The sequence below is a fragment of the Cyphomyrmex costatus genome, unplaced genomic scaffold, assembly GCF_001594065.2.
Source record: "Cyphomyrmex costatus isolate MS0001 unplaced genomic scaffold, Ccosl1.0 scaffold2, whole genome shotgun sequence".
Classification (NCBI taxonomy): domain Eukaryota; kingdom Metazoa; phylum Arthropoda; class Insecta; order Hymenoptera; family Formicidae; genus Cyphomyrmex; species Cyphomyrmex costatus.
This window is the reverse complement of record NW_017276038.1, coordinates 838,010-861,723: the sequence shown is the minus strand read 5'-3', so window position 1 is coordinate 861,723 and position 23,714 is coordinate 838,010. Positions and strand designations below refer to the sequence as shown.

Genomic DNA, 23,714 nt, shown 5'->3' with positions numbered 1-23,714 from the left:
AGATTAATTTATTGTAGAATTTGCATTTATTATAGAAATTAAGTACAATATAACGAGTATTTTATTTTTATTATATTTTATCAATTGCTCTAATTTTGTATTACTTTTCTCATACTGAGTTTTTATAAATAAGATAACCTAAAAATTAATTTATAAGTAACTTCTAAAATAACTTTCCCAATCTTGAAAATATTTCAATACATGTATGTGTATATATATACAATATATAAATATTACTTATTTTAATATTACATATAGTGTACATATTTAACTGTGTTAAATGCTAATATAATTTTCGCTTCATTTTATCGTAATGTCTACCTACGGTTTATGAATAATATATGCAACTACATGAAAAATACAAATTGATTTTGCATATTCATTGCTGATATATCGCGGTTGCATATAATTTGAGTCAACATGGCATAGTGTTGTAAAATGCCATTTTTTACCTGATGATTTATATATTTATGATTTTCTTTCTACGTTGCATGGAACATTATGTACATTAATAAAGCGAGCAAACAAGAGAAAAATAAATAACAAAACAGAACGAGTTTATCAAAAATCATGAAATGATTTTTAAAATTTCTCTCAAGATATTTAATCATTCAATACTTTGCTACAGTATCAAGCCACTTTATGTATTATAACCAAGCGGTCTTTATCTTCGTTAAACTAATTAATATGTATGTACTGAGGATATGCTTACCTTTCATTTATTAAACTTGCATTTATCGTTTACACTTGATAATAATTTGCATTTAATAATATTCATCGTTCTTTAATTTTAAAGTATATTAATATTACGTTGTAAGATAAAGAATTCAATAACTCCAGAAAGTAAAATGGCACTTTCCTTTCAAGTAAAAAATTTATATAAAGACTCAAGGGACTTATTGTATTTTCTTTTATTTGTGGACGTTTCGTATAATCTACAGTAGATTCTTGTAGCAATAAAAAGAAACAAAATATTTAAGTTATAACTATAAATTATCAAACAAAATTGTCTGCAAAAAGTTTCTTGTGTTTTCAATTAATTTTCATCGAAATCAATTTTAATGAGAAACTTCAATTAGTTTAAATAAAAGACAAAAAATATGTATTATAACATATGCATGCATTATAGAAATTAAATATACATATTTTACGAAAATCTTAAGAAACATCAGTTTTAAATTAGTAAAAAAGGAAGAATACGAAAGGGAAAGAAAATTACGAAAAAACCTGGGAACACACTTTAAAATACTTCAGCTTCAGGAATCCGGATGTTTCAAGGACAGTAATCATTCCAGCAGATCAAACTTCGCGGTCAAGTTGTAATACATGTCCTGAGCACTGAACTCTTCACGCGCTTGAGATATTATCGGGGGAAAAAAAAAAACTATGTTATGATTTTTTTATAACTTAGAAATTAAAACCCAAATAACGAGATAACATATAAATTATTATTATTATATGCGAAAAATGCAAAAAAGAAGTTCTCTATCTTTTAATTTTAGTGTTTATTTTCTACAACATTACATGGTCTTAAAATCATTTTTAATGAAGTACAACATTCTCACACACATAGGTATATATATTTATATATATCAACGTAATATTTATATTTCTTGTAAAAAAAATTGGTATGTTTCTAATATCCGTTGGCCGAGGACGTTTTTTTTTTAAATAAATCACTCAATACAGCTAGGTTTCCCGCGGAAATTGTTTGACAGGACATCCGCATACAAACGCGCGGTTTCCGGCGCGTTCGATGGCGCGTTTGAAACGGTAGAATTCTCGCCTTAGGATAACAGTTCCTCGTACTTACCTGGCCAACATTGAGCGCCAGGAGCCAACAGCACACCGCCGCCGTCAGCAGCAACCTCCTCATCGCGACGGTCATTTTGCAGGATGACCCGCGTCCGCGCGTACTGACTGAGTCGCAGAGCGTGTCGCACTTGCCGAAGGACCCGCCGAAGGCCAGTCTCTCACGTCACATTTTCCTCGTTCTCCGAGAAGAGTCTCATCGTATCCGCCGAGGTACCGTGACGCGATAGTCAGCGCGCTCGCGAGGTGACCACGAGGCGTGCCACACGAGGCCGTTCTCCTTTCGCACGCACGCCCTTGCTGACGCGTTGGTATCGTGAAATACTCTCGGAAATCGACTGAGAAAGTCAGTACGACCGCGACGAGGAAGATCGCTGGCGGGTGTTAGACTGGCGCAATAATGACTGCGCTCACCGAGCTACTCCGAGGGACGCTCAGATGTTCGGCTTGCTGGTGGGGATGGAAGTGGCCGTAGTGGCCATTCCCTCTTCATCCAACTCGCTGTATACACGATGCGGGCATTCATGTCTCTGAATTCAGTATAACTCCCGTATGGTTGCTGGTACTCTCGAGAGAGGACGGTAGGGAACAAGCAAGTAGTTGGCAATCGCGATTTCTGATGTATCAGCGAGGCTTAGTGCAAGTTCGACTTGGCGTTATTAAATTAGTTGGATGGTAGTAACGCCACCCAAAAGTGAACCAGCATTTTTAAATAATTATGTAACAATTATCAAAATAATTAAGCGGAAATAAAAAAAAAGCTATAATACTGATAATAACATCCAATCGCTCAAATGGAATTATCCAAAAATTCTGCTTTGCGTTTGATAATTTTTGCTGTACTTAGGATTATAATATTTAAAAATCTAATCGCCAAATTGCACATCGTTAAAAATTGTAAAATAATAAAATAATAATTAATAACTTAATGATAGAAGAAGAAATTGTTTTACTTATTTTAGCTTATCCTGTCAATAAAGAATTTGATTTAATTTTACTCAACTACACATATCCATTCACACACATACCTCATAATTATTAGCTAACTAGAATCTATTCTCAATTTATTACTTTTACCTAAACCTATATTATACATGCAAATACTCCTTACCCTATATTTATTTCACAACCTTAACTTTTAATTCTACTTTTCATTACTATTGTACAATTTTCATGCAAAAACTATAATCTTTTTTCTACATCTTCATGGCTTCGGTTAGTTCTATACATTTTTCACAATTATTTCTAATACATTTTTCATAATATTTTGCATCTATATTGTTATTCCTAATTAATTAATAATATTAATTAAGTTAATAAATATAATAGCCTCTTATATCTCAAGGACTTTCAATGTGATACTAACAATGGTTATTTAATTAATTATTTAATCTATGGACAGAGAGATAAGAATTTTAATTAATCTTTATCTGACTACTATAATTCATATTACCTTCGTCTTCCCTCAAATCCTACTCCACGGATACTTATCATACTGAACTGGTTGATTGGCTAAATATAGATCAGACGCAAATTTAGGGTAATAAAATTCAGATACTTAAAATAATTTAAAAGTGCCAGAAGTAATGAAAGAACAAAATAACGTATAACAACGTTGATGTACTAGCAACGACTACTGAAACCGGTTCGAAGAAACTCAAAAATTATAATGAACGACCTGTGCAGCCCGACCTAGACTGGTTCGACCTATCATGATTAAAGGAGATGTGCGAATCTTTAAAAGTACACCTATCAGTTTCAAAAATAATACTCGATTTTTAAAAAAAAACGTCTGTTATATTTTTGGACGGGTTTGGATGCATTCGATTTATTATTCGCGATTTTGCACGTATCGTCTTTATAGATTCTTTAGACTGTTATTGTCAAAGCCATGCTTAAGACGTCACAATGTAGACGAAGACTTCGTATAATAGACAATAGAAGCGGCTTGTAATCATCACGAGTAATGTACGATACATCTTCATCTGCTATGACAGATATTGTATCCGAGACCTGAAATTGATACGACACCTATCTATGCAGACGACAATAGCTGCGAATGACAAACGTCGGTTATTAATTAAGTAAGACATCGATTAATTTTAATTTTTATGTATCATAACAATAATTTTATCAACTAGTATATATCACCATATATTTTTTATTTATAACGACAATTTAAAAATAAATCTTTTATTGTTTATTAATAATTTTAATAATAATTATATGTACTTTTTTAATTTTTTCATACATATTTTAATACTTTATGCGTAATATTAGTTTTAATAAATCTCAATACCTTATTAATATTGTATTCGTATATTTAAATATAGAATAGTATATTACTTAATACTGAGATTTGAAGAAATAAAGTACATTTTTATTGCAGCAATATTTTACTCCCGCAATATTCTCTTATCGGATTACTGGCAACGAGAGAAGAAATTTGACAGTCGAGTCTTCTTATTGCTCTTTCGTCTTCATCCGGTGAATTCGTCGAGACTGTCGAGAAGTTCGAGGAGGACTTCTTCGTATTGATTGAAGTTTCTTTGAAACGAACGGGAGCCTCGGTTATGCTTCTTTAAATGCAAATAATGTGAACGCGTTATATAGGACTCCCTCGCTTTATCCGTAGAGATCTCATAAAACATTTATAAAAATTTTATATTCTTCATGACATCACCTTGACATTCTTCAGTGCCAAATATAGCCTTTTATTGATGATCTGAAAAGATATGAGCACAGTTATATATATTGTATGTAAAATAATATCGACGTTATCTTGTAATAATAGTACAATTTAATAACTAGTAGATCACGAAATATTGCTGTGTGTTGCACATAGCACAAAGATGTCTAAAAGATATCTGTATATAGGTATTTTTCGGTTGCTTATTTTTACTCACTATATTAATTTTTTCTTGCTTCAATAAATAGTCGAATATTAAATAAAATCGATCAATGAAATTAAGGCTGTGTTCCAAAATTTACTGTCAGTATTGAAAATTTATAGTACACGTGATGTAGATTTTCAGTACGTGCAGTATATTTTGGAACACAGCCTAAATACACATGAGTGAAAGTTGCCATATTTAGTTTGCTTGAACTGAAAACTGCCTAATAAATTCACAAGAAATATTATTAGGCACGAAGCACCGCCTTGACTAAATACAATATTCTTCACTCATGCGTTTAATAAATAGTATAATATTGTTATATGTAGTACATAGCACAAGATATCTAAAAGATATCTGCAAGTATCTCTCGATTACTTATTTTTACTCGTTTGAAATAAATCGTATTATTTTCTATTTAGAAGATGTTTCTTAATAATATAAGATATATAAGTTTAGCTATTCTTCAGTGTCGACTTTTTCAATAAGAGCTTCAATAAGAACTCCGACAGATACATCAATATTGCAAAGAGTTTATTGTTGCTGATGGGTTTTGCCTCAAGCTTCATATAACGTCCCATCGCATCGATAGAATCTCACAAGGGACGTCACACTTCGCGCGTTCTTAATAACGTCCGGGGTTGTATTCAATCCCGTCAAACATTCGCCCACATTCTCCGGGAGTTCGATTTTCACCAAAGATGGGGCACTTTAACAAATAAAAAATAAAGTCTTATTCATAAATAAAAAAATAATTCTTTATTTAAATATAAATTTATTTGTATATCTAAAATAAAATTATTCAAATATACAATGTATTCTAATGAATAATACATAATTCGAGAGTAAATAATGTATTCGAATAAAATTTATTCCGTTGGTGCTAAATAAATAATAAATTAGTTAGCCCTCTCTCCTCTGCAGTATTAACGAAATTAGGCTCATTTGTTTTTGCATGAAAGAAAAAAAAGTGGCAGAAAAAAGGAAATAAAGATTCTAATATAATTTACTTATTTTCGTGGCTCGTGAAATTTTGTGTTCTAGGAGTAATATAATATAATACAAAATAGGACCGATAAGGATTTAAGTTTAATTAAATAAGAGAACATGCGAATAACGCGAATAACTAGTAGCGAATAATGAGAATAAAGAATAATACCAATAATGAAGAATGATAATAATACAATGGCGAATAATACGAATAAAGAAATAATATAAGTAAGAAATACAATTTTATTTAAGTAATATTCTAAATAAAAAATTATTTGAATGCCCAACTCTGATTTTCACCTATTTGAAAAAAAAAAAAAACGTTCATCATCGATTCAATCGTTTCGCAAATAATAATAACAATAATTTCCGACACAAAAATCGCCCTCTCGTTTTTCAGAGGATGGCTCTTAATGGCGCAAATATCGTATTTGTCGTAAGGGTTGCGAGAGCACGTAAGTTTCATCTCCAGTCGGCAAGTAGGCGGACCATGTTTGACATGCACCCAACAATCTCGCACAAATACCAACGGAAAGACGAGGGCTGCTTCCTTTTTTTATTTCCCCCTACCTATGTGATCCTTCTCGCGCGGAGCCGGTAACGATGAGTTGCACAAGGGAGTTCCACGAGGGACGCAAGGGGTTGGTAGGTGATAAGAGCTTGCGCAGGCGCCGGCGTATCGATCAGGGTAGCACCCGGGCGACACCCTCGCGATTCTCCGCCGAGCTTCACTGCTTCATCGGCAAACTAGTGGGTAGTACACGCACGCGACACAGGTAAGTGGTTGTAGCTTAATGTAGCTTAAAAATCGCATGTTAGGCGAGATTTTCAATTCCGTGCCTCGTAAGAAGGTCAAGAAGCAGAGAAATGGCGATTCCATGTGAAATCGCGATTTCCTCGTGGAACACGCCTTCTCGTAAAATCATTTCGCCGGTTCTGGCCCTGTAGAGTACGCAAGGTGACAGGATGGTGGCGCGCACACCTTCACGTGATGGTTGCTTCGTCAACCGGGGTAGTTTCGATTCCTCTCTCGGGGTAGTTTCAACGTCGCTCTCGATAGTCGCTCGATAGGGTTGTCGATAAGACGCGCAGATAAACGTCGTCTGAATAAAGTCGTGCGGGAATAACGTTGCGGGCTTTATAACAATAACGAATTAGCGCGACCGAGTGCTCGAGCAAATCGCTTTATCAAGCGAAAGCTCGAATTAACGTCTTTGCGTATCGAGAGATCACCGAGGTAAGATTATCACTGCTCGTATTGACAGCGGCGGCTAGCGACGTGTGGGCGGTCGTGATAAATGGGATCATTATCTGCTTGAATGGAGGTGTATATTTTGATACGCGAAGTGCAGTTTCCGGATTTACGTCCATTGCGCAAGATTCCGGTGTCTCGGTTGGATGGGGTACAATCGATGTTCAGTCATAAATAGCCGGGATAGTCGGAGAAACGAGAAACGAAAGCGATAATTTTAGCGGGGGGTGACACATCGAGTTTCGGGAGACGAAAAAGTAATGGCGAATCCGTGCGTTTTACAAAGCGGCATTTTCATTGATTTTTTTTGTCGAACGAAATTTAATTTACATTCAAGTTCTTTGGCGAACCTCCTTCTATCTTTCTTTTCATCGTGACGTTAATAAAAGACACATTTTCTTAGAAAGTTTTAGTCATGGTCGCTCAGATGAATCTTATGATCAGCATAAACGAGAATATTCTTTTGAGAAGAGATAGGCGCTTCTCTCTTTTTATGTGCTTAAACATATTCTTTACGAGGATTTTACCTATTTCTCTTTCGAGGATTTTATTTATTTCTTATTGGAATATTATAGTACCGATACATGAAAATTTATCTTTGCAATAAAAGTGGTTAAAATTAACGATCTTTAACTTCGTAGGTTCGGATCATGAATTACGATATAGTAGAAATTAAACCCAGAAGTACTTTTACAAGCGAGAATTTTCCATCTTTCGAAAGGAGTGAAGCTGATGAGTTTAATTTATATTGATGAATTCGGTCGTTAATCTTGTACGCACGATAATCTGTCTTTATGTAAATGTCAATACATTATTATATTACGTCAATTACGATACATAATAAATGCATCTAAAAACGTTAATTTAAAAAAAGCTTTGCATCTATTTTTCAATAAGAGTTTATCGATTAGTCTTGAAAAGGGCTTAAATAAAAATTCGATAACTATATAGTGGTTGCATTCCTCAGCTTTAAAACATTGTACACGATTAGCGAATTCGTCTGTTACGCAATTTCTTGTAACATTTATTTTATCTCAATCCAAGCAAAATATGTGATAGATATATCGAGAGATAACATGCAGAAATTTCATTAAGATTCCAAAGTGAGTCAGATGCGGAGATTAAAACAGGCAGATCGCAGCAATCTTTTAAACGAGATCTAATCTTCGTAATTGCGTGAGTTCAAACATCACTGGAAGTACAATATCCATTGCATTTGAAATTATGAAGATACGTAATATGCAATTTATATCAGTGGCTCATAGAGCTACAGTTGTGCTAACTTCAACACGATTATTTTGAGATATTTAATCATCGTTAACATAAATTTCGTATTTATTACATTAATACTTACATTAATACTTACATATATCATTGCGTTGTGGCAAATTTTCTATTAATATATTCTTCTAACTGAATGTAGATTATGCTTGAATATTTTATAATTGAATCAAGAGTTTACTAATTCGATTATTCTCGCTCGATAAGTTTTCCATTAAATTTCGACGTTTGTTGGAGTGGACAAAACCTGGTAAGCCGGGTGTATCGATCCTTATACCATCTGTCATTTAGTGATGGTTAAATGTGTCGAAATAGGATTGGAGTATAATTATTTGTACAATCGGTATTACTATAATATCTATGTTAGCACCCAAATAAAATTACATATACATAGGATGACCTAATTGTTAACATTAAGTGATCCTTCAAAATATTACAGAGGATTATTATTCATAATCTTGATCGTTATTATGAAATGTGGACGAATAATATAATGTATTATAATCATTCTTGCTTTCAATCAAATAATATTAGGATCAATATTATATTTCTCTATTTACTTCTTTCGACATCTGTCAAAGGAAGTTATGCTTTATAGTCGTACTTCTTCTGACATTTATCGATTATTTTTCCATATATTCTAAAATAACAATTGAATATATCTCAATCTAAAGCTATACTTTATTTTATAATGAAAACGTCACAGTCCTAATTCAGACTGTGTAACTGTACAGAACTTTGTATCAGGTAACTTATCATCTATTAACACACACGCTAGGCTATTGTTGCGACTTTCTTGATCGTATGTAACATAGTCATTATAGGAATTCGATGCATGCAGCGGTATTGTGCGTGTAAAATGCTTGATGAGCTGTATCCACGGGCGTAACTCATCAACACGTAATGGCTCTATAACTCGTTTACCACTTCGCGCGGTCTAATAGGTAGGTGCTATTCGTGGCGCGAGGATAATTCTATGCAATGTCTTACACTAACCCGTGAAACTTGTGATATGCTATCACATGGAAATTGTTATATATGTAAGTGGAGATTAACTTATTTCTCATTGATTCATCTCTCTATAATTTTACTCAAATTACACGTTCGCACGCGATTTGAATTTCCCGAAGCAACAAACGCGAAGGCAAGGCACCTGAAATCACTATAATATGATAAAAAAAATCTTAAGATTTGAATTAAGACTTTAAAGAATAGCCTCGGAATGAAATATGGAATACGACCCAGATATCCATTCAGCTGCAAGCTCTATGATAAATTTAGAATTTTCTCTTCACAAGATCTTGATGCAAACTCATCACTCATCGTACATTCTTAAATATTTAGTAATCCCTTCTTCCTTTAAGTTCCAATTTAATTAAGTTTAACTTTAAAACGCTAAACATACTTTTATATAGTGTTTAAATTGACAAATTTAAAAAAAATTGACATTACGTAATAAAATAATTCTTACGAAAGGTTTTCGATGCACGAAAAGCAATCATTTTACTTTTAGTTTGACGTGAAACATGTGGGAACATTCTGTTAGTTGTTTGTTTGATCATCAAATCGAATCGGAAGGTTTCTCTTCTCGAGTAACACTTCAGGAAAGTCGAATGTTGAAGATACACGCGAACTTCGCCAGTTCTGCGAATCGTGCACGTTCTCCCTATTATCGGAGAAGTACGGAAGAAACAAATATGAACGGCCGGAATGTATCATTGCTTCCTCGACGCTTCTTTTCTCGCGATGAGCATAGAATTATCCCGCGAGCTCTTCAAGAAAAGGTGCGCTCTACCCGGTGATACGATCGACGAAGCAAGCCATAGAAGTAGCATTTCCGTGCCGCGAGTATGTTCCAAGAATACGTAAATGCCGGTGTACTCGCGCGATGCCGTGAAGCATTTCAGAAATTCCAAGCAAAATCGCACCTCGACTATCGATTTTCATGAGCCTTATATTACGAGTCATTGGTCACACCGGTTACATCCATAACTCTTTCCCCTCAACGCGTAATACGTGATTTCGAAGTACTCTTTATACCTCGATTTAACAGCAGCAATTTTTTATCCTAAAACTTTTAGGAAATTTAAACAAGGCTTTCTGAAGTTAAAAGTGAGATACCATTGGAAGAATCATTTTATCTATTCCGTGAATTTTACGTGAAATTTTATTGGATTTCTTTCATATTTCCTCAAGTTCTAGTCTGAAGCATTCATAAAAAAAAGTTAAATCTCCTCATGTTTTTGATACCGTAAGTCGTTAATGTCACAATAATGTGCGCACAAGCATTCACGAAGCATAACATAAAGAAAGTAAAGAATCATGAATCGGTTTTATAATCTTAGCTTATTATTTCCGATACACGAGAGAACTCAATTACGAAAAGATGTCTTGTATGTATAATAAAAGTGAATCGCTCATAGCAAAAATAGGTCATTTTATTTAAGTAACTTGAATCAAACAGAAATTTCTTGCGTTGTAAAAAGGATCCAGGTATTATTATGTCAGCACTCACATATATAAATATTGTCTTGAATTACATTAAAAAGTAAGCCGAACTTTTAGATTTAAGAAATAATTAATTTACTTCGAACAATTAGGAAATATGATAAAATAAAGATAAAATTTAATAAATTTTTATTATTGTTATTTTTAAAATATATATATTTTACATATGTATGTTTATTTTTTTCAAATATAAAACGACAATAGTATGAAAAATATAGAAAGTCACGATAATTGTTACATAAATATAATATTATTAATTAAATAAGAAATATTGCATTCTAATTTATTCAATGAATACGAATAATAAAACAACTACCTATTTATACTATTTATACAATTACAGTTTTATTTACGTGAATAAGAATCAGGAGACACGATAGTGTCTCGGCGACTAAGACAAGCGCAGCTTCTATAATTACGAGTAGAATTGATCCAATTACTCGGCATTTAAATCCTATTGTCTCTTCTCTTTGCAGATTTCAACTTGGATTGTTTATTTTCTCCTTCCTCACCTCCTCTTATTTCATCCTTTCCTTTCGGATTACCTTACGTTGAAATTTATCCCGCGACGTATCAAGCAAAGAAAACCCGTCCCATCGATCTGGGATCTAGCGACAGGATCCATCGACCCACAACGAACGACCTATTTCGCGCGTCGCGACGACGTCGCATCATCAGCAGTGCAAGGATCATCACCACGACAAAGAACTGAAACGGGTTATCTTCTAGATCGCTAACCGTTCGAGCAACGAAACCGGGAGCAGTTTCATCGCAACAACGAGCTCGGTGTAACCATCAAGATTACCGGACGCGGCGGTTGCGCCAAGTACTGTGGTACAGCTCCATCACCCGGCAACATTTCATTCTCCAGTTTTCGTCAGTCCTTCACCTCCAATGTCAACTACCTGAAACGGAGGTGAGTCATTGGTATATCAGATATGATAGGACTGACATTTCATCTTCCGCTTATTAATTTCGTGGATTTTCTACGGTGTGTTGTACTCGTTTATACGAAGGATCGTTTAACCAAAAGATCAAAGTCGTCTTCTGTACATTTTTTGTAATTTTATTGACGCAAGCATATTGAAAAATGTCAGTCCGATTCTTAAATCTGCATGAAACAAAATGCAATGTATTTTTTGTATTTTATATTGTATTGCGTCTGCCGACCTCTCGGATTGCTTTTATGGAATATTTCTAGAACGCATGGGATCGGTAATGAACTTGAGATACACATCTCTCAATACTCATCAGAAAAGGTTTTTACGGATGAAAATAAGTAATTTACGTGACTTAATCTTATTTCTTTGTTTCGTTACTGCCTATAAATGTAGCAATAATTTATAATTGCGAATAGCGCTCTATACTCTTATTATATTGCGCGCTTTAATGCACTTTTAACGTAATTACCAGTCGTCTGATATCGGACGAGGTCCAGAGATTCCTATAATTAAAATCCGGCATGGAAACATTTCAACCGAAACGTCGCTCTACCTGCTGCTAAGAGTGAATACGTTGTTGAAAGGTACGATATATACCTGATGAAAACTTATGTATCACATTGCCGAGCTAAATCTTGTTTTTATGAGTACCTCGTATACCGGAGTCAATTTACGCACACTGGCGTGTGCACGATAATGATCGGCCTTTAAAACAATGTGCGCGATACCTCAATATTCTACGCGCTCTCAGCGACTCCCATAGTGCGCCCGTGAAGAGAAAATAGATTCCTCTGTCTAATTAGCCGGACACAAGTGCTTACCTGAGTCGGCCATTAAGCAAGCAACAATATGTCAAACTTACGGCATTGAAAATTGGGATTACTGAACTCGATGCGAAGGTTCCCACACTATAGCGTGCGAAATTATTTATGCCAGGATTTCCGTTAAACCTATACATTTTAAATATAAAAATATTATACTTTTAATAAAATATTCTTCATATTTTTTTATCAATAAATATATGAAGCCAATGTTGATATAATAGGAAACTCAAAAGAAAGTTTACTTTACTTTTTTATATATATCTACAGTACTTCGATCCTATATAAAATAAATTCTTTAAAAGTAGCGTTAATCGATTGCATACACAAAGAGAAAGGAGTTTTTTAAATATTAAAAGAGATCGTATCTGGATGTTTGGAAACCTTCGCTTCTCTGAGAGTGCGCTCTAAGTTATTGACAGCGAATCCAAACATAGTATCTTAATGTTCTTATTAATAATCCCAAGTCTTTCGTGTTCGACAAATATGGATGTGTGCATGCGGCTCGTTAAAAAAAAAATACCGCTTCCAGCATTGCCCCAAATGCAGCAGCCTGGACGCACGCCATGATATCAACCTATATCGCGCTAACGTTGCTTTACACACGGCAACGTTAGCATAACGCCACTTCTCCTCCTTCATCAGCGATATCGCGTCTTTCATCTCTTGCTTTTATTTATGACGTAAATCTAGCTGTTACTTATGAGTAACCACATTTACACGTAATGTAAATCGATGATGTAAATGTGCAACAATGTGGTTTCGTGCGGATGTCCTAGGCATTGTTCGCGTTCAGGTGCTCATTTTGTTCAACGCGCAACAAATCATTTGGACAAGAAAGAGATTGCCACCTAACGGATGAAAAAAAAATAACAAATATGATGCTACTTTGAACTGAACGACGTCGTGCCCGTCTACTTCGCAACCGAAATAGACGTAAAATCCGCAACACGCATGCAGCGCCGGCCGATTAGCGACCGCCCAGCCTCATTGCCGACGTCATCTCCATGCTCGTCATCCCATCAGCATCGAATGGCTGTGATCGATGTGCATTTTACGCAGTCAGACACGACAGCGTCAGTGCGCGGCCTGCCGACCGATTGTCACTGTCACGACGACCACCATAGCTTGTCTTCCAGGTTCTCGTCAGGGGACCTAAGCTCGGAGCTCGACGATGAGCCCAACACGGATCCTGGGCTGGCCACCATGGGCCGGCAAGACTCGTCTCAGCCGTATCAAGCGATGCCGGACCGACCCCTGCAGTCGCAACCGGGCCCGATACCGCTGCCGACCCAGCCGCCGATTCCAGGTGTTCCACCCCAGGGACCGCCGCAGCCCATCGGCGGCGATCTCAGTCTCAACCTGAGACCTGGCTCGCGGACCACTAGCGCACCATCCTCACCGGCGAAGACACGGGAGAGTTTGCTTCAACGGGTACAGAGCTTAACCGGCGCCGCCCGCGACCAGGCAAGTTAATTTCATTTCCATTTTCCTTATTTAAATTTATCTGACAATTTCTGTCTAACAGAATCAAGTTTAATTCAATGAAAAGTAATTTTACCGTTTAACCATTACTGCAACGAACAAAAGACGGGGTTATTAATAATTAATTAAATAATAGAAAGAATCCTATTTTCAGCCAAAGGCAAATATGAATATTAATATTATTAAACATCAAAGTGTACTTCAAAAGCAAGATTATTTGATTTATTCTTAGTTGATCCAATTTTCCACTTATAATTATTCAATAATTAATTAGTTATTAATAATCCTGATTAAATCCTGATTAGTATCTCAAAATCTTTCTCAAAATATCTCCCTATTAATGTTATTTTGTCAAAATCTTGAAATCTGGCTCTCTCAAAAGCATTTTTCCGGTCATTCATTGAGAAGTTAATTATAATCAATCTTTCGGTTGGTCGGATATGTTACAAGCCGAGAATGTCATAGTATGTGACAGTAAATGATGCGTAGGGTGCTTCTATTTTGGGAGCGGCGGTATCTGGCGCGACCAGAGGCTCGTCATACAGCAAGGACCGATGCTTTACTTTGCTGGTGATCGATGACCAGAATACTGATTGGAGCAAATACTTCCGGGGACGCAGATTACATGGCGATTATGAAATCCGCGTGGAGCAGGCGGAATTTCGAGAACTGTCCCTGACGGCAAGTGAGGCGGGAACCGTAGTGTCCATGGCTGTCTATCGTAACGGGACCAAAGTTATTCGGTATGAAATTTGAGCATGAATTCTTTTAAAAACAGTTTCTGAATCCCAGTCATTTTATCGAACCTCTTTATTAAATTAAAATATATTCTCAAGACTCAAATGGTTAATATAACTTTAATAATTTTATATTACTTTTAGAATTTAATATTACTTTGTATTTCTCCTAGACTTTAATACAAATTTAAATATGAAAAAATTAATTAAATTAATAATTACAAAATTTAAAAGATATTATTGTACATAATAATATTTTGTAAAGACTTTTAAATAGAATGTCGAGTATAATGATATAATGAGACAGGAGTAAACTTATTAAAATGTTAAACCAATATCAAGCAACAGACGTGTAGTACCTATTATTACTTGTTATCAGATCGTTTAAACCTGATTTCGTATTGATACGTCAAAATCTACGAGATGCTGGAGAAGATTACAAGAATCTTCTTCTTGGTATGATGTATGGCGGTGTACCTAGCGTTAATAATCTCACAGCAATTTACAACTTTCAGGTAATGTATTATTATGATAGAGTTTATATATCGTCTTCGTAAATTCTTTAATTATTATTTACAAAATATAATAAAGAAAATAAAGCTTATTAAGAATATTATAATCTCAGTTATCTGCAAAATTAAAATGTGTATTTCGAAACGTCATTTTATTTCTATTAATAGTAAAAATTTCAAAATTTTATCTGTATTAAAAATATAAAAAATAAACAGGATGATAAAAATTTAAATGTACATGTTGCATAAATATACGTTGCGTGAGACTCTTCACATGTAATATCCTGTATCGATTTTTGTGTTATATATATATTTCTTACATACACATTATAAGTGAACCTTTCAGTAATTGCTACTGTATTCTATGAAATAGGACAAACCTTGGGTATTTGCTCACTTGCTGGGACTACAACGTCGTTTAGGTAAAGACAACTTCCCCCTGATCGAACAGAGTTATTATCCCAATCATCGCGAAATGGTAAGTAAAATCAATTAATATATTTGAAATTTTCATTTTTTTTTATATTAAAAAAAAACAAATTCCCACAACTATTAGAATGATGTGGTATATATTATAATAAGAACATGCTTATGAGAACAACTGTTTTCATTTATATTTATTCTACATGTCACGTAACACTTACAAAAGTACCACATTTAAGAGCTAAACTAAATAAAACGCGCGCGTTTATACATAAAAAATGGATAATTTTTTCATTCAAAAGTGCACATACATATATATTTTTAGCATTCTTGGTAATTTATATTCTAAATTTCGATCTACACATAAATTACTTCCATTTAACGTTAATCAAACTATATATCGCATATATAGAAACAATAAATGTATTCTTACAACGCAACATAAAAATCTTCTACACATCTTCATAAATTCGCATGTTCAGTGTTTTCATTAGATTAAATGGTTTCAAAATAATAATCTATGTGAGTAACAAATATATACGTCAACTACGATCTAATTTAGATCTAAAAATGCACATAAAATATTATGAAATGTAGTACGAGCGAATTTTTAACGACGTCTAAGACTACATACAACGTGAAACGGTAATTGGAATAATTTAATAATACATAATATACATTAACAATACATAATATATATATACAACTTGTTAAGAGCGAGAGAATAATCGTGAAAATAGGTCGCTCATATATATTTCAGCGATGAAGTCCATATAGATAATATATCCACGCGTTTCAAAATATCTAAGCGATGCAAACTTACTCCTCGTTAATAATTATCGAATAATTAAGGGTTGATTGCACCACAACGTCGGTCAGACCTACTAATAATTAACTAATACTTCTTCTGTTTGTGATATAGCTACAAGCTACAATGTGTTAAACAAGTTAAACTGCCAACTACAGGATAAAATTAGCCAATGCTGTTATTATCGAATCTAAGTCATGAATAATTTAACAAACAATAGGCGATTCTTAAAATTGCATAACATCAATTCCTCAATATATAATCGTTTCTGCCTGGCATCAAAATCTATATCAAAATTAGCTCGAAAAGTAACGTCATCGTTAACGATAAAGATACATAAAGTTGCATCCCTCACAAGTAGAGTGCTAAAGCTCTCCTATTTATTATTTTATTTTCAAAGGCTTAACGCATTGCCATTTTGAGATAAATCCGATTTCATTCGAAGACACGGCTCTCTAAAAAAATTAAGGCAATTTACAAAGCAGAGTGTTATTGCTTTCAACAATTAATGAAACTATTTATTATTAAAGAACGAGGATTCTTCTGTCTCGCGCATCTACGCGGTAACTCATTAATGAACTATCGTGTTACCTAATTATTCTATGTAATATATAGCAGAGGTTCAGGTCTCTTGCATTTATACGTGCTACACAAACTACCTCTATACCACATCGCTGTATCGTCTCTTATTTGACGCGGCGCGTCCGTCATCAAATTGTCTGGCAGACACGTCGCGTCGCATCATTTTACAAACGATAAGTTCGACCGCTTCCCATTGCACGAAGACACGAACGGAACACGAGACGAAAGTGTCAATTAAGGTTCCCGCGATCTTTGCTGCTCGCGTTTACGCTGATACTCCTTGATACAATTTTTGTACGGAACTGAGGGAATCCAGGAGCAGCCGCTGTGTGACGCCATGCATACGCCGTATTTTTCTTGGCAATCCTGGGGGCCTGGTGTGCTTTCCCACAGGCAATTCTTTCCACCGCTGGACTCTAGCACGGCACCCTTGCGCCTCCAGTGTGTATACAGAATCTGTGATACAAAAACCAGGCCATTTTTTTCGCGCTCTTCCTTACGATCTCGTATTCTTAGCCGCATAAACTCGCGTCACACATAAGTCAGCAGTGATTGAACAAATGCGCGGATATCCGCGCAGTTCTTTGGTCGTGGATACGTATTTTTAGGATACTCCATTTTTGAAAAGCATTCTCGACTGTATAAAATCGACCGAGATTTACAGCGTACGTGATTCATTGCCAACTTTTCACGCAGTTGCGTTCAACGAGTTGCGTTGGTTTCGCGGAATCAGTTGAAAAAATATTTGATTTTGAGTATGATTTACAAGTTCCTGTTCAATTTAGATTGAATTCGTATTTCGATGTATTTATTAGAAATTCTCTCTAATTTCCAAATGTACATTAAATTTGAATAAATAGTCATGAAAATATAGCTGTAATCAAACAATATCGTAATATATTGTGTGGAAAACGTAATATTATCAAATATTGCGATAATCACATAGTCGCAGTAATAAAATTTTTTATTTTCTAAACCATTGCTGTTTTTACAATGTAATTAAATTCATAATTTTTAATTATATCGGATTAAATTATTTTTAATCATTTCTATAGATTGCCTGCCACTGCAATTTCTGTAGATTTCTATTCAATAGGCTTTATAAATTCCTATTAAATATGTCACACACGTTAATTCAATTAAAACAATAGAATTGAACAATTGAATGTATTAAAGACTTAAATATAATTTATTATTCATTAAATGCACGTGTTAATATGCATTTATGCAATGGACGTTGTTTACTTTAAAAATAAGCAATTCAATCATAGAAATAGACTAATTTCCATTTGACGTATATATGAAAGTCAAAACAAAACAAAATATTGTTTAACTACTATTGTTCCTTCAATACCTAACGGTGTACTGGGCAGAATATCTTACGATACTGTTTACTTAAAATTTTTATACTAATATATTTTTCAATATTAAGAAATTAATAATTAAAAGAATATATTTGAAGTGACAAGAGATAAGATATCATCCACTTACATCACACACGCAGCCCTGTTGATAGAGCTGTCTCAATCCCTTGCGTTGCCTAGTAGTCGTGTCGGCCCATCTTATCGAGAGCCCGCAAGTCGATATTAGTGCTCTTCCCGAGACGATTCTTCCGTTTAGAACGTATGTGTCGCCGACGTTCAGTGTCACTCCGCACATCGAGTCCGTGGACGGTGTCCGTAAAAGGTTCTGCATCAGTGCCATGTCGGCCTTTGGGTTCGACTGCGGGAGGAAGAAGCAGAGGCGTACGGTTAAGCATAGATTACATTTCGCGATGAACACGACGAACGCATCTCTCGCGCTGGCACAATAATACGCACCTTGAATACCCTGTTTATCTTGACCTTGTAAGCGATCTCGTAGTCATTCACGGGGAGAACCTTTTTCACCCTCACCACGACGACTGCGACAAAAGAATGTCGTTAACTGTGGTCGACAACTTTTATTAAATTATATTCTTGTCACTAAAATTATTAAATATAGACGAAAATAAGATATTAATACAATTAAAAAAGTGATGTATTTTCACAAAGAGTTAAAATATTTAAAAAGATAACAAATTATATTTTTGTGCGCTATGTAATATCTATGACATCAAGAACGGAAACAATTATTGACCGTAAAATTACCAAAATCTGATTCACAAAACTTGGTTTGAGGATGAGCCTGCGCACAACTGCATGCTGCAGCTTTCTGCACCGATACTAATAGCAAGGTTAACAGCAAGAAGTGCATCCATATGAGTAATCGCCCCATCTGAAGAAAATTAAAGAGATGCGTTATTCATACAACAAATGAAATAATCACACTGATAATTTATCGGAATGATCGCATAATCGCTTTAATTTTGCGTATAATTTTGAAGAGCCAACGTGTAACAGTTGATATCAAGGTAGTGCAAATGTAATTTAATCACCGTGAGATGAAACGTGCGTAATGCGACGCAATGGACTGCTATGTATACGAAAAATCCGTTTATCTGCGAAATCCGGTTACAAGCGTTCAAGTTATTCGGGCAACTCATTTGCGTATAACGAAAGATATCCAACTCTCTGAACAACTAGACAGTGAGATTACATTGCGGTAATTTTGCAAAAATATGAACGTAGAATATTTTATAATATAAATACTTTCAGGTTGCGCCTTTATCATAGAAGTAAAGTTAATTATTATTATTATAGTTGATATCGATGCCACGTTAATCATGATTAATTCAGCAATTAATTTGGATTATCGCGCTGCAGTATAATGCCATGCCGTGCGAACTTCATAGCTTTGATATTCAGATTATCATACATCAAATATATAATTTTCAATACGCGACATAAATATTATCCGTAAACAACGGATTTTAATTAATTGGATGTGGTATTTATTTACATTCAAAACGTGAGTGATAAAAGATTACAATATGTTATAATTAAATTGCAGATTTTTCAGTTCAATAAATAAATATGCATTGCTTGTTTCAGTATAACAATATGCAACAAATATCAAACAAATATTACGTAAAAATTCTAAAAAACATTCATAATTATAATATTTTCATGTTTCACGCAAAAGCAATAGATAATAAATCTTCGACAATTATAAAGTGTTATGAGAAAAGGAAAGACAGTAGTCTTTTTTGATAAACTAGAATACTCGCACAAGGAAATGCACTAATCCGACCTAGTTTATCGTCGTCAGCTGAACGTGATCTAAACATAGCTGCAAAACGGTATCCAAAGTCAAACGTGATCTAGAAACACTTTGCGCGGCCAAAAATGTCTCATTAAGATGCGCTACCTATCATTTTAATGAAAATAAATATTTGGAATCTACCTAAATATAAAAATCAGCTTGCACCAGCTATGAAATGTAGTAACTAGTAACGTTTGATATCTGTGTTATGTTTATTGAATTTCTTAACACGTAAAATATTAATAGTAATATAGCAAGGAGGATTCTAGAACCCTGGGTGTTAGTGCGTGTATGTATATGTGATATGTATGTGTGTAAGAGGGGTCAGGGAGGGGTAAGTATAGGATTGCAACGGGTGGAACAGAGAGAATGGGGGAGAGAGAGAAGGAACAAGCCGCCTTCCCCGCAGACCCCTCACCTAGTGAAGTGTTGCCCCCTCGATTACTCCTCGGACCCAGCGTTTGTAGCACTTTCCCCTCCCTGACCCCTCACACACATACATACATGCCGCATATACATACACGCACTAACACATGGTGCTCTAGAATTCTCGTTGCTATACTACTATTAATTAAAAATAGTTACACTTTCTGAGATAAATTGTTAATGTAAACGTTTCGATATAACATATAAAAATTGTAATAAATTGAAATTTAAGGGAAAAAAATCCTCTTGTTTTTCATTCTTTTAATTACGAGAAAAATTCTAAAAAGCAATTTTCTGATAAAATAATAGAAGCATTACATTCATGGAAACATTCATTAATCTGATAGACGCAAGTTCATAAATACACTACATGTGCGAGATGCGGAACAACGATTGTATATTCAACAAATGAAATCGTATTCTGTGATACAAATTCATTATAAACATTGAAACGTATGGGTCAGTCGGATACTACTTTATCGCAGACGCGTTATATTCCGAGCTCTCTGCGAGTTACGTTCATGGTGTAGTTTCAGGGTTTTCACACAATTTGCATGGAACCTTTGTGCCTACTCGTCTTTCTCTGAGCAAATCTCTGCGAGATCCACCGCGATATATCGTAAAGGGACAAGGGCGCAGTTATTGCTATGGTAAACGCATGTAGAAATATACCAGTACATCCGCCATATATCATCGTTGAAAATCTCTAGCGTTGCTTTATAAATTCATTTTATTAAAGTGCTGAAATTAATTATTAGGAATAACTGTAATAACAGATAATTTCTTAACCAAGTGCATTATTACTCTTACCTAATAAAATTTGCAATAGTCCGAGATTAACATACATTTGTCTCAGTTCGTAACAATATATAATCGAAAGAAAACGTGCAATTTCCTTGATATACTTTGTATGATGTACGCTGTACGCGAATCTAAGCGACGCGCAATGTCGTAGGTAGACCCGTAATCATCATTTATGCTTATGTGAATTTATTGTCTCGACTTGTTCCCGATTACAGTAATGTACTAAAGTGGTTTGCTTGTAAGAAAATTTACTGTTCGTGTTTAAATAGCGGGATTGTATAGTGTAAAGCTTACTGATCGTGCTTAAATTCGACCAATCTGATAAAAAAAATTACATAAAAAAAGTTTTAATAATGATAATTATGCAAATTGGAACAAACTTATTTTTCATTTTCTAAAATTAATCATAATTGTTTGTTAGAATTAAATTTATTACGTTGGCGGCCATTGTTTAATTTCGTTATATTGTAACTTACCAAATTTTTAATTGCCATTTTTATAAAATTAATTTAATTCTAAATTAATTAATAATGTCATTTTGGTTAATCGATTAGTTAACTGACCTTCAAATTTACGAACATATATTATTTAATCGCAAATCGAAACTAGTTGTAAGAAGGAAAATAAAACGTAACCTTCGCATTACAATATTTGCATAGAATTATCGATAGCCTTGTTATAAATCGATTGCGGTCTGGAATAGTCTGCCTGAAAGATGCGCGTTCATTTTATTAATACGAGTTCTAGGAAGAAGAAATATATGCGAGAACAACATTATCGCAAGATTTACCATACTACATCTTTGCTTTAATCGAATTAACGATGAATAATGATAATGTTCAAACAGTCAACTCTTTTCAAAATATATTTTGAACGCAAATACGTATAATAACTGTACACAGGGTATATAATTATTATTTACGAAAATTCATGAATTAAAATATCAAGAAAGTTAAAAAAAAAAAATATTATTTGCTATTTTTTTTGTTCCGAGTAATAATTTGTTAAATATAAAGGTTCACAACTAGCCAATTATAATTAAACGGTCCCAGTCGATAATCGTTTAACCGTAATTAGTCAGTTTACGTATCTCAAAACTACTATTTGAAACAAAAAATGGCAAATACTTAAAAAAAAATTTTTTTTTTTTTCAAAAATTGTCTTGCTGTGGTATTTCGATTCGCAAATTTCGGGCCACTTATACATCACTATTACAAAAAGTGGGTAATGATCTTTTATATGTGTAACTTTCCTCTACATGTATATACTGTCAGAATTAAATGTTTAAATGAGTGTAATGCGAAGGCTCGAACGTACCGTTAAACTGCTCAGATAATCGAGATTCTACGGTGCAAGCGAAAGGATTTATATGGACAACGTTCATCGCGTCCACACCCAGATAAGTGTCCTCACGCGACGTTCGCCGAATGCGCTTCATGCATCATCATGCAAAACGGATTGATTGAGGGGCTGATGTCACAGGCGGCCGATGCCGTATATACACTCGTATTATTTTTATTTCCGTTTGCGACAATAAATATTACGGTGTGTGTGAGAGAGCGCGTATTGTCTGCCGGTGTTCCACGCCTCGTGATACATCGCGATGACACAGTGTCGAGCGATTCGTCACGCGCTTCAGGATTCACTTCGCGATCCCGTAAGTGAAGCTGCCGCCGACAATGGTGGCAGGGAACATCGTAATCTTACGCACGATTATACGCGTATATGTAATGCACACTTGCACTCACTTGAGAGTAAAGTCGCGCGCGAAATCGCATAGCGAATGGATGTTGAGACGCGTTTTTCCGCGCAAGATTTTTTTGCCATTAAAGACATAAAAAATTAAATTGGCTAATGTAATGAAAAAGTGAAAAAAGATCTCAAGTAATTTATTTAATTAATTGTTGGTTACTTGGAGTAATCCCCACTTAAAAAATTATAATTTAATAGAAAAACAAATCGAAGTTTTATTCGTCTAAAAATAAATAACAAACTGGTTAAGAAAGTGTTCAAACAATTTTGCAACATTTAATGATTATAAAATATACATATAAGTATAATTAATATATTTATTTGAAGTGTATTTCAAACAGATTTATTTTATTTTATTTTGTAAGAATTATATACCTTTACATTATATATTCAATACATTAAAATGTACATATAACGTTAAAATTCGATAAATTATACAACGTTTTACGACTTATATGCTCTCTCTCTCTCTCTCTCTCTCTCTCTCTCTCTCTCTCTCTCTC

At 34.3% G+C, this 23,714-nt stretch overlaps 3 protein-coding genes across 5 annotated transcripts in view; 1 reads left to right on the top strand and 2 right to left on the bottom strand.

Moving 5' to 3' along the window:
• Window positions 1-1,993, bottom strand: part of LOC108773184 (uncharacterized) — a 33,932-nt gene extending 31,939 nt beyond the window's left edge. For both annotated transcript variants that reach the window (XM_018538911.1, XM_018538912.1), the window contains exon 1: window positions 1,814-1,993. In XM_018538911.1, the coding sequence (XP_018394413.1) occupies window positions 1,814-1,888 (75 nt within the window). In that variant the 5' untranslated portion in view covers window positions 1,889-1,993. The remainder of the gene's footprint in view (window positions 1-1,813) is intronic.
• Window positions 1,994-13,705: 11,712 nt separating this feature from the next.
• Syn (synapsin) overlaps window positions 13,706-23,714 on the top strand; it is a 37,818-nt gene continuing 27,809 nt past the window's right edge. Inside the window, exons 1-4 of the mRNA XM_018538898.1 lie at window positions 13,706-13,966; window positions 14,474-14,727; window positions 15,101-15,236; window positions 15,607-15,711. Coding sequence (XP_018394400.1) covers window positions 13,706-13,966; window positions 14,474-14,727; window positions 15,101-15,236; window positions 15,607-15,711 — 756 coding nt within the window. The remainder of the gene's footprint in view (window positions 13,967-14,473; window positions 14,728-15,100; window positions 15,237-15,606; window positions 15,712-23,714) is intronic.
• Timp (Tissue inhibitor of metalloproteases) overlaps window positions 16,312-23,714 on the bottom strand; it is a 28,983-nt gene continuing 21,580 nt past the window's right edge. For both annotated transcript variants that reach the window (XM_018538900.1, XM_018538899.1), the window contains exons 2-5: window positions 19,176-19,302; window positions 18,867-18,949; window positions 18,538-18,768; window positions 16,312-17,502 (exon numbers count right to left, since the gene is read on the bottom strand). In XM_018538900.1, coding sequence (XP_018394402.1) covers window positions 17,281-17,502; window positions 18,538-18,768; window positions 18,867-18,949; window positions 19,176-19,302 — 663 coding nt within the window. In that variant the 3' untranslated portion in view covers window positions 16,312-17,280. The remainder of the gene's footprint in view (window positions 17,503-18,537; window positions 18,769-18,866; window positions 18,950-19,175; window positions 19,303-23,714) is intronic.